Below are 12,205 nucleotides of genomic sequence, written 5' to 3'. Positions count from 1 at the left end.
CTAGTCAGAGGGGACCAGCAGGCATTGGTGGAGTCCCTGTTTCCCCGAGCACTACCAGGAGTGACTAGAAATAGTGGTCACAAGCTGGTAGAGGGTAGATTTAGGCTAGATATCAGGAGGCGCTACTTCACGGTCAGGGCAGCTAGGATCTGGAACCAACTTCCAAGAGAAGTGGTGCTGGCTCCTACCCTGGGGGTCTTTAAGAGGAGGCTAGATGTACACCTTGCTGGGATCGTTTGTCCCCAGTACTCTTTCCTGCCGTGGCAGGGGGTTGGACTCAATGATCTGCTCAGGTCCCTTCCGACCCTAGAAACTATGAAACGGATTCTTGCTCCCCAATTTCCAGTCAGAGAAGGTCCTAATCCAATCAAACAAGAAAAGATGTGAACAGTATTCATAAAGGGATTCTTTTAAGGAAACTGCACCCTTGACATGATACAGAGTCCTACTACTTTGAAGTTCTCTTTCCCTATGCAAGCCAGAGTTTTGGGCAGCATTTGACTGGGAGTACCGGCTGTGAAATCAGTAGAGCCAGGACTATGCCATGGCACCTGCAGAGAGAGAGCATATTGCATGAAGGGTTTAAGGCAGGGGCAGGCAATTCAAATATTTTTGTCCTGATTTACATGTGTTTATGTAGCGTACACAGAGGTGATTGCAGAATAGCTTACAATAAAGTCTTATTCTTGCTTATTGTGGGGGGGGGGGGCTGTGGGGGGGTGGATATGTGGGGTTTGGGTGGGGATTTGTGAGGAGGGTGCAGGAGGGTGGTTAGGGTGTGTGAGGGGGTGTGGGTGTGGGTGTGTGCGTGCACGGCAGTTCAAGGGGGGGTGTGGGTGCATGTGCGACTCATGCTATGAACCCACACACACATGTACTGGGATAGCCCCATGCTCCCCAGTGCAGCCAGGAGCCATGTGGTGTTGGAGCAGGGCAGGGGCAGGAAGAGAGTGAAATGGCTGGGGGTGGAGCGGGAATAAGCTGCTCAGTCCTGCTGAGGGCTCCCCCTGGGTCCTACTGCCCCTGGCTCTTGTCAGCTTTGACAGGAAGCCAGGAGAAAATAAATATTAATGTACTCATTTTTTTTAGAGGCCCCACAGGCTGGATAGTATGGCCTGGTGGGCTGGATCCGGCCCACGGGCCGTATTTTGCCCACCCCTGGCTTAAGGCAACTTCAATGACAGCATCTGATGATGCAAGCTGTAGCTTATGAAAACTTATGCATCTCTGCCTTCTACTTAAATTTGCTGATGCAATAATAGCCAAGAAATACTATGCAGCTGCTCTCTTCCATCAACTGATCTGTAAAGACCCAAAGTCATTGGCCAACTGCACAATGCAGTCCATGATTTTGCCTGCTGAGCATTGGCAATACATAGGGGGTGCACACAGGTGCACGTGCACCCCCTGAGTTTGGCAGTGCACCCCCTGCAAAAAGCGCTGTTGGTGCCTGAAGGCAGTCGCCGCTCGCCACCCCCCTGCCCCCCGCACGGACATGGCCAGCAGTATCTGTAGGCGGTCCCCAATTGCTGCTGGCCACTGCCAACACTGCCGGTGGCATCTGCAGGTGGTCGCTGACTGCTCATCCCCCCCTCCATCGACCCCACTGTGGCCGCCTGCGGAAGTTCTCCGCTCACCACTACCACACCTTCACTGCCACCAGCACCTGCAGGTAGTCGCCATGCCCCCCCAGCCTCCAGGGGCATGCAGCCTTCATGCTGCTGAGAATCAGTAACAAAGGGAATATCTAATTTTTCATGATAGTATCCAGAGAAGATTAGCACCTAGTATTAGAGGCACTAATGGGCAGCTCAGCCTGGGCTAATGATCTAGTTGGCCACACCTGCCTGGGGCTCTGAGTGACAGCCCTACCTCACTAATGATCCAGCCAGCCACTGTTAGCACCTCCTGATTAGCTGTTGGGGAGAGCAGCCTCCCCATTTAGTTCCACCAATGTCAGCAGCCTGCAGGTCAGTCAGTAGTTCTTTCTGAAAGTCTCTTGTGGTACGCCTCAATGCAGCCTTGGTTCTTTGACTCCTGAGCCTACCCAGCTCTATTTCTGGAACCTGGCTTTTTGGAAAATCCCTGTGGATCTGAGAACTGAGACTGGAAGCAGAAACACCCATGGCTCTCACATCTCATCTTGCACCAAACCCTAGATTTTGCAGATAGGCAAGTCCATTGTCCCATATTAAGTACCTGTAAATTATTCAACTTAACGCTTTATCTAGAAACAATCACAGTTATTTCAATTTAATTGCCATGTAAGCCTAGTGTGGAAATGACTGGGCCACACCTGTTTTGGTGCAAGTTATATCCCAGAATAATCAGGGCCATATTAAATTATTTGTTTTTTGCCTTGGTCTCTGACTTTTGGCTCCGACTCCTGGTGTCCTCTGACTCCTGGCTCATTCCGATTTTGGCATGGACTTCTGATTCTTGAAACTTGATTCATCCTCTGATTTGGACTGTGTCTCTGGATGTTCCCCTTGGGTCTGTTAGCATGGTCCCTAATTGCTGCCCTCCCCAAGTGGCCTAATCATTAGGCTACAATACCTATTCCCCAGCCCTTACACCAACCAAGAAGTGACCATAGAAACAGATATTTTCTAAGTAGTAAAGATCCAGAATTAGAGAATGGAAAAGTCCAGCCCAGAACTAGTTTAATGTCCCATTTCTATAGAACAGCATTTTGATGTGTAGCCTGTGGTATCAGCACTGACATGAAGACTGGCAATTAAATGTATTTTCAGCAGCATCAGTGTGACTAGTTCTCTATGTCTAGGCATTGTCTTGTGATAACTGACAACATAACGCTGCCCAAGTGACAATAAAAAAAAAGGCTGTCCATAACTGCAATAAACTCACTTTCCAATTTCTCCACAGTATATAATCTTGTTGCTCTTTATAGTGAGGTGCATTCATCATCTGATCATGTCCTATATTGCTCTGCTGGACATTAAGTTTTTAGTCTAGAGATATTAAATAAAAATACTTTCCACAGTAAGAGGCATCACTTAAATGTTAGAAGCACTTAGGAATTAGTCATTCAAAGATGTTTAGATGTCTCAGAAATTCCAGTGGCAGTTCTGTTGCTTTGCCCAAATAAAATAGTCAACAAGGGCACTTTATGAAAAATGCTAAATACCAACTGCATATTATTAATCTATTAAACCACAAATGGCTACCCAGCTAGCTAAATAATTGGGTGGCCTGACACACAATGTACAACAAATTGAAGTGAACAATAGTGTCCAAAGTGCGAATATAAAAAGGAACAACCTGCAGGTTTTAGGGCCTAACTGATTATCAGCTATGGTGAGAACAGAAATTTCCCTTCCCCCTTGAAATAATATCACACAGATAGGTTTATTGCCCTTTCTTCCTGCAACAACAACATAAACACTGATAAGAAAAACTATTTCTAAACCCAATTTAAACAACTGTTTCAGCTAATGGGATTTTACCTCTCATCTCTTATTTTGGAAAGGGCGTAATATAGTTAAATCTGCCCAGATCATGGCTTCAAAAATAGTTTTATCTGCAACATCTGGCATTTGTCAGTGTTGGAGATGGCAGACTATATTAGAGAGATGGTTCCTCTTTTCTAGTAAGGCAAGCCCAGCGATTTTACCCCAAAAGGAAGAAACACTGATGGCCGAAAATCTGAAGTGTCCTAATGATGCAGGTGAATCTTAGAATTTTTCTTCCCACTGAATACCGCCAATAGTTTGTGTGTCCAAATAACTCCAAAATTACACCTGACATCCATTTTCAAGATACAGTCATGGCTTAGCTCAGAAAAAAGGGAGGAAGGAACAGATTAAATAAATAGTACTTACAGATCAAAAAAGATCAGGACTAGAATAGCAAATATGTTATAGGCAAGGGTGAGGTACACTGGCATATCTACAGCATAGGGTGATGGTTAGCCAGTACTATGCTGCTTCTAATCACTGGATTTACTCTCATTACCATAAAAGGAACATTCATGAAAGACTTTAAATTGGTGGTTCTCAACCTTCTTAGATCTAGATTGGCTTGAGGGACTTTTTAATAGGCTCAAGGCACCCCTTGGAAAATATCAGAATTTCGTTTTCACTCAGGTTTTTTTACTACAAAAAAAATAACAGAACAACTGTTCTGTTCCAAAGAAGTCAAAAAGATCACACCAGGTCAGCATGTTTTTAACACTATGGATTCTTATTTGAAATCTCTGGGTTTACCTTGTGAATCCTGTTTCCAAACCTAACAATGCTAATATTGCATGCCACCCTGCAGCACTCATGAAAGGAGCTCAAGGCACCCTGGTTAAGAATCACTGCTTTAAAAACAAGGTTATTTTTTCCTAAATAAACTATGTTTATTTTTAGGGAAAAAATACAAAAAATGTTGGAGCTATAAACCAAGTATACAACCATTTTAATAAATATTATGTAAAAGATATAAAAATTATCTTCTGACAACAGATATTTCAAGAGCTTTACTTACTTTGGATGTGTGAATTTATCTATGAGATCAACCTTTTCTACCAGGTCTCTGCCGATGTTTCGGACTAACTCACAGAAATCATTTTCAGAGTAATTCTCAGAAGGCAGCCAAAAGGCGATGTCATTTATTAAAGGAGGATATTTGCTGAGTGGCTAAGAAAGACAAAAAAAAACATTGCATGTTCTTGTATATATGTTTGATTTGGACAGACTTACATAACATTTTCTTCTCCACTTACAGTTATATCTAATTCAAGTGTTCAATGATTTCATTCCTGCAAATTTTGAAACTTTGGGCATTGGTTTTAGAAGCACAAACTGAATTGACAAATAACCAAAATGTACCTCTGAATGTGCTAAATGACTCCCTAAAAATGGTATGCCACATGCCGTAAGTGTGCTTTCTCACTGCTTTCCCATCAAGTTTGCTCAGTTTACAAGAACAAATACAGTTCTTCAAGCTGCCATTTCAGCACATTCATCCCATTTTGCACATCATCCCTGGTAGCTAATATTCTCTAAGGCAAGCATGGTGAGTGTACCTGTATAGCTCTGTCTTCTGCTTAACAAGGTTGACCACACAGATGTACCTAAATGTCAGATTTGGCTCCACAGCCAGAATATTAATTCTGATAATTACTTGTGATGTGAGCAAGAACGGATTTCAACTGCCTCTTTCCTAGGTACAGTGGCTCTGCACTCCAGGAAGAATAAAGAGTAGCAAGAACTTATTTTGATCACTAGAATCAACATTTATGAACCTGAGGACATAGAGGGAGCAGGGATGTTCAGTAAGAAGAGATCATTTCAACAAAGTAATTTCCAGTTTAGAATTGCACTTCCAATCAGTTTTAAAGATATTGCACAAATTCAAAGACTCTTGTCCCATTTACATTCTCCTGGTAGTTTTCCCCTTCGCTTTCTTTTTTTAACCAGCTATGTTTATATTTTATAATATCCAATTTAATTCTGAATAAATCTGATATACTGTTCTTGATACCTTCATATTTGTAGATTAAAGCAGGAAGCATGTTTAGACTAAAAAAAGGGGGGATCAGTTAAATCCCTCTAGTGCTCTACTGCTTCATATAAAACAGAAGACTTCCTATTTAAAGAGAATACAGATTATTGTCAAAGAAACTTTTTTTCATAAGGGTTACTATATGTTCTTTGGCAAATGTAGCATTTTAGCTTTTGCCTGGAAAACTCTGTCTCTTGATCTAATTGGTCAGGGCTGCAGAACCTGATATTTTCTACCTATTTTTCTGAAAGTGAGACAAATGTTTATTAGAACTGAACTTTTAGGGCCAGAATTGCTGGGCTTTGGGTCAGTCTAATTTTTTTTCTCTTCTAAAGAATGTATGTTTACATAAAAGTTGAACCACACAGAAATAGTTTCCTCTCTCAGTACTTAACTGTCTCAACTATGTGATACCTCATTTCCTGATCTTTAGTAGCAATGGACTGCATCTAAATTGAGTACATTTACACTGGATCCTTGGGTCCTGCAAGAGTAAATAGGTCTTTTTATTCTTATACATATATGACAGCTGATGTGTATGTCTTGGTCGACATAGTAGATTATATCAGTAAAAATGTATTCTGTGTCTGGGAATGTTTTATGACAGAATAGTGAAATCCTAAGTGAATATCTGATAAAGCAATAAACCTGTTAGAAAGGCAAATTTACAATGTGCTGATTTACACAAATCCCATTGTGGAAGGTGTAAACCCTTCAATGAATAGCTGATAAGGAATACAGGCCAAGTTTTAAATTAATAACCCCCTAGTGAATTAAACTGTGAATTACAAATGATTATCCAACTTGTTACATGAATAAACCTGTCAAATGAATTCATCTCCTGTACACCAGTTTCAAAAAACCTGCAAAATAAAGGCAGCATGCAGAAGCCGTTCATAAAATCCTAAAAGCTAATGAATAAAAGTATACCACTGCTCCACTACACCAAAGCCACACCTGTGAATGCGACACTCTGCAGTTAACAAATGATAGGAATTCAAGTGCACAATGGTATCAACATGATAAGAGCCCTGTTATCTTTTTCCCTCCACATAGTTTACTCTTACATTCTCCGACAAAGAATCTCAGTGAATTGAGGTAATTTCAAGGTATTTAGGGATTAATACCCAAACCATTAAAGGATCCAAAGTTGTGATTTAAGATTTTAGACATGAAGATTTGGTTTGACTCGAGAAGCAGCTACCTCAGATCGAGAGTTCCTAATTATTTCACTCTGATAAGTATGGCAATACAGAAAAAACACAGTTGAAGGTTATCCATGAATGTTCTGAAACCAAAAGGTGCCAAATTCCATGGAAGTTTTGCTACTGATTTCATTGGAAGCAGGACTGAGCCAACATACAGAAGCAGCCCTGTCTTTCCTAGCTAGACTAAAGAGCATATATACCAATAAGGTCAACCACTGCAAACCCACTTGCCAGTTACCATACTTTTGTGTACTATTGAACTGAAGCAGACTACGAATCAGAGACAAAGTACTGATGGATGTAAATATAGGCAATATCTGGGTCTGTCCCTGAATTACCTAGTGTACAAGAAAAGTAGGATGTGGACAAATGAAACAATTACACTGAGTTAAAACAAGAGATTTGCCAGTCGTTGGCTGATGTATGGTAACTGTTATGTGTGCCTGCTCTATTGCATGGTAAGTGGCAGCTAAACCAAAGGGAAACTAGAAGGAGCAGAAGGTGGCTTCTATCAAACTTTCCCATGGCTCAGAACTGTTCAGTGAAAAATGAGAAATTGTCTGGGAGGGAGGAAAGAGGTGTATTTTTTCACATAAAATGATTACCATGAATAAACTGACATGCAATAACTACCTTGCCCTTCTAACTTGATATAATTATCTCATCCTTCCGCTCCTAAATATAGCAATCCATGAAATCAATTTATAGGGCACACAGATGTAATTGATTCATTTTTAAAAAAGGGACTAGAAGGACAAATGAACTAATGGGCTGCACCCACACGAGCAGGAGCGCGAGTTAGTAGCAGCACAAATTTGTGCTGCTTTGTGCCACAGTGCATGCACCTGCCCATGTGCTTTGCACAATGTGTCTCACTGCTCCATGTGCTGCAGGGGGAGCTGACTGGGGCACAGGGTGCCTCACTGTGGAGCTAGCCAGCAGGCAGCCCCCGGGCTGAGACGCTCTGTGTCACAGCCAGCAAGGGAGCAGCATGTGGAGACAGGGCATGTGCCTTCTCCCCTGCCTCGGCGTGCTGTGGAGCCCCCACACTGAGACACCTTGTGCCCCAGCATAGTGTGGCTTGAGATGCAGGAGCAGACAGCCCTGGGCTGGATGCTCCCCTGTCTCTGCATGCCTCCACGTGACAGCTGTGCTGCGGAGCCCCCGGGCCAGCCGCAGAACAGCAGAGCCCTTGCACTAAGGCACATAGAGACAGGAGAGCAGTAAGCCCAGCAAGTGGCTGGCTGGGGTGCAAGGTGCCTCAGTGCAGGGGGTCCTGGTAGCAAATCAGCAGCAGCACACATAGTTTAATGTGCAATGTTTTGGGGTTTTGGTGCCACAAAGAGTTTTGTGATGCTGCAAACCACTTGTACCTACATGTCTGGATTGAGTCATGCTGTTTAGTTGCTATAAAACAATGAATAGACACCTCACTGACCTTTAATGTTCTGGTGTGCTGTATTCTTGCACTCATAGATGCATGATATAGAAATCTGTTATATTAAAGGGCAATATTCTCATATTATTGTCACTCTTTTTCACCTCCCTGAAGTCAACAGCACTGCTGAGGTATAAGTTAGTATCAAATTTGGTCTCAAGTGACCCATAAGTGTATTCAATGGAGTACTAGCTCTAGAGCTACATGATATGTATTTGACCATTACCCCTACCCACAAGTGAAAAGCATATAAAAATATGTCAAGACTCTCCTGAGTTTATGTTCTTGAGAGCAAATGTAAGCATCTAAATAAGTGGCTTGAATTTCAAAAGTGCTGAGCACTTATCTTCTCCCTTACACATCACCAAGCCCTGTTGACTCCAAATGTTTTGGTCCTTTAACTTAGATCCCAGAGAACATACTGTACAAATTCCCATTCTTTTGCTAGATCATGAATTGTTGCGACTCAGTACAGACCCCTGAACTGGCTGAAAACAAGAGGCTCTCCCTTCAATCTGCAAATAAATGGGAGATGGCCATCTAAGCCCATGACCACTTGCACACACCCAAGAGCCCCATGAAGAAAACAACTGGGACCAGCCCTCTGTGGAAACTGTAAAGGCCAGCTGAACACAGCAATGGAAAAAAAATGAGGAAAGGTTTGAAAAGCCTTTCACATGGAGGGAGAGGGAAGCAAAGAGCCAGGGCCAGCCCATCCTATCCTGCATCCGCAGGGGGGTCCTGCAGCCAAGGGGCCATGCCCCGTTTGCCCCCTACCACCTGCTCCATGTTTAAAGGGCTCAATGCAGGCAGAGAGCCCCTTCCCAGATGAGGAGTTCCCAGCTCCACTCCCTCCCGGGCCCCAGCCCGGGCCCCAGGGAGGGAACCCAGGCATCCCCAGCACGTGTTGCCCCCACCCTGCACCCCCTGCAGTGCAGTCCATGTGCATGCATCCTGGCCCTGACTATTTTAGTTCAGTGACTTTATACCACAATTAACCACAATTCTGATTTTGGATCGGGGGGCCCCAAAACTACAATCTTGCAGGAGGCCCCAAAAAATTGTGGGGCCAGCCCTGCAAAGAGCCCTTGGCCAAACTACCCCACATCTCAGAACTGTTCCGTTTGAAAATATGAGTAAGGCTAGGGCCAAAAATTACACAAAAACCAGTATAAATGATAGTGATATAAGTTCAAATCTGTAATGAAACTGAAGTTCAGTCAGTGCACATAAACCACTTTCAAAAATGGCCAAACACAATTTAAGATAAACCTGGATGGATGTAGCATCAGATTTAACTGATTTAGGTTTAATTGCTTTATTGAACTTCCATCCCAGATCCGCTCCAGATTCATGTTAACTCACAGTCCCTCAGCACCCCAGGATGCTTTGCACTTCCCCTGCAAGCCCCGCACCTCTCAGGGTGGGCAGCCTAGCCTTGGTCCAAGCTTTCTGCTCCAGCCAAGCATACAGGTATGCTCTAGCATCCCCTGGGTTTTGGCCTGGGCCACTGCAGGCATGTGGCTGCATTTCCAGAATCAAAAGTGAATGTCTGTTCATTTGCTTATCATTTCAATCCATGCAGCTCAGACTAACCTGCAAAGATTGAATCGATTCAGCCTTGGGCTTTTTGAAAGTCTGTCCTTAGCACAAATGTTTGAAGGTGGGGAAGAGAGAAGATAAAAAACAGTTTTTATCCAAATTGATTCTATTTCTCTCTGCCTAAAACTCAAAAAGCTCCTTCCATTTTTGGGTTTAAGGCAAACAGCAGGGCCCAAATTCCCATTCCTCAAAGTGTAAAACAAATTAATAGTTGTCTTAGAAATCTTTTCTGCAAGCAACCTGCTCCCTTCAGTACAGCTGTCTGTCAATACAGCCAGGCTCAGCAGCCATCTACTGACTTCCTTCTCCTTTTGTATGCCCTAGTCTTGTTTCCTGAGTGGTTAATGGGCTCCAGCTGCTTCTGAGCCCTGCTTGCCAACCCTTACCTGATAAAACAGAGTCTTCATTTGAAACAACAGGGTTTCCTGACAGTTGCTTTCCTAAAAGTCCAAGACCACAGACAAGTATTGTCACCCTATCCATACCCCCTGTCAATTTTTTTAAAGATTTTGGAGTGGCTCAAAAAATAGCAGGATTAATTTTACCTGAAGATTGCCAGATATTGCTAAAGCTTGCTATGTTTCTGTGATGACTTGAATCCCTATACTAACTTCCTTTACCCAATCCACAGTATTGTATACGATAAGTATTTTAACCATGCTATTTTAGATTCCCTTCTTCCCTCCAGTTTTAGATACAATAGTGCACACATCTTCAACAATTCACAATAGTTGGAGAAAATTAAATAAGGCTACTCCAAGACTTGAACTAACAGTAATGTATTTCCATCAGGTAGTGTTTTAACAAATACTGCAAATCCTGAGGTGACATTATGCAGTCATCCAAAGCCAAATACTTAGAGGTGAGTATTGAATTATTAAAAGTCTTTATTATAACAAAATAGAAACACTGTGGGTCTATGCCTGCTGATAAAAAAATTACTGTCAGATAACAAGAAAAACAATAAGCCATAAATCATGTTCTGAATGTCCCTGATTAAGAACAAAAAGAATATATACTAGAACTACAGGCATTTCTTCCCCCCCAGAGGTGCTTTTACTGTCTTATTTGAAAACATGAGCAAAAGGGCATCCTAATTATAACTTCTTGCTCTGCCAAACCACAGAACATATCTATCTGCATGTATGACATGTATCTGAGATGTCTATCACCTTGATAACTAAGGGCCGTATCCACAAAGATATATCCATGCTTAATTCCTATGGTTTTAAGTCAGGGATGTCAAACAAGAAGTCCTTTTTCAAATACATAGGGAGTAAAAAGAAGGTAACTTGGGGCCCCTGCAGGACACGCTTGGCAATCTGGTGGTTGCACCAGATGATACAGCTGACCACTTTAACAAATTATTTGCCTCCATATTTCTGAGCAGGGACTGGGACATCCCCCTCCCCCTCCCCCTCCCCCCCGGAATTCCAGATGAACTCAGGAGGGGCACAGCCGGGCCCAGGGTCAGAGAGAACCTGGTCAGGGAACTTCTGGTGGGACTGGACATCTTCAAATCAGTGGGTCCAGATGATCTCCACTCAAAGGTGCTGAGGGAATTGGCAGAGGACATTGTGGAACCCATGGCACAGCTCTACAAGCACTCATGGTGCTCTGGAGAGGTGCCAGAGGACTGGAAAAGGGCCAATGTGGTCCCTATTTTCAAAAAAGGGAGGAAGGAGGACCCAAGGCAACTATAGGCCCAGGCAACTATTAGTCTTACCTAGGTCCCGGGGAAGCTCTGTGAGAAAATTATCCAGGAGCATATCTGCGAGGGCCCAGCAGGGGAGATTATGCTTAGGGGCAAACAACATGGGTTCATTAGGGACAGGTCCTGTCAGACCAACCTGGTGGCCTTTTACGACCAGGTCACAAAATCCTTGGATGCAGGTGTCACGGTGGACATGGTCTTTCTGGACTTTAGGAAGGCCTTTGACACTGTCTCTCACCACATTCTCATCAAAAAATTAGGCAACTGTGGCATCAACACAGTCAGATGGGTTGCTAATTTGCTGGAAGGCCACACCCAGAGAGTAGTGGTGGGCAGGTCATTTTCAACCTAGAGGGATGTGGACAGTGGGGTTCCCCAGGGCTCCGTCCTCAGGCCTGCACTGTTCAACATCTTCATCAGCGACTTGGACAAGGGAGTAAAAAGCACCTTGTTCAAGTTTGCAGATGACACTAAGATGTGGGGAGAATTGAGTACATTAGAAGGGAGGGACAGACTACAGCTAGACCTGGACAGGTTACAAGGTTGGGTGGATAAGAATAGGATGGGTTTCAACACTGACAAGTGCAAGGTAATGCACCTGGGGAGGAAGAACGAGCACCATACCTACAGGCTGGGTAACTCCCTTCTTGTCAGCACAGAGGCAGAAAAGGACCTTGGAGTCCTTATTGATTCCAAGATGAACATGGTCCACCAACGTGAGGACGTAGTCAG

The 12,205-nt window shown here is 43.4% G+C and overlaps 1 protein-coding gene across 3 annotated transcripts in view; it reads right to left on the bottom strand.

Moving 5' to 3' along the window:
- The window catches only part of FARS2 (phenylalanyl-tRNA synthetase 2, mitochondrial), a 531,358-nt gene that overhangs the window by 176,344 nt on the left and 342,809 nt on the right, over positions 1–12,205 (bottom strand). For all 3 annotated transcript variants that reach the window (XM_019522113.1, XM_019522137.1, XM_019522107.1), the window contains one exon: positions 4,492–4,643. In XM_019522113.1, coding sequence (XP_019377658.1) covers positions 4,492–4,643 — 152 coding nt within the window. The remainder of the gene's footprint in view (positions 1–4,491; positions 4,644–12,205) is intronic.

The sequence above is a fragment of the Gavialis gangeticus genome, unplaced genomic scaffold (assembly GCF_001723915.1).
Source record: "Gavialis gangeticus isolate Ggan-Ray unplaced genomic scaffold, GavGan_comp1, whole genome shotgun sequence".
Taxonomy (NCBI): domain Eukaryota; kingdom Metazoa; phylum Chordata; order Crocodylia; family Gavialidae; genus Gavialis; species Gavialis gangeticus.
Note: the sequence above shows the minus strand (reverse complement) of the source record. Positions and strands in the feature narration are given on the sequence as shown.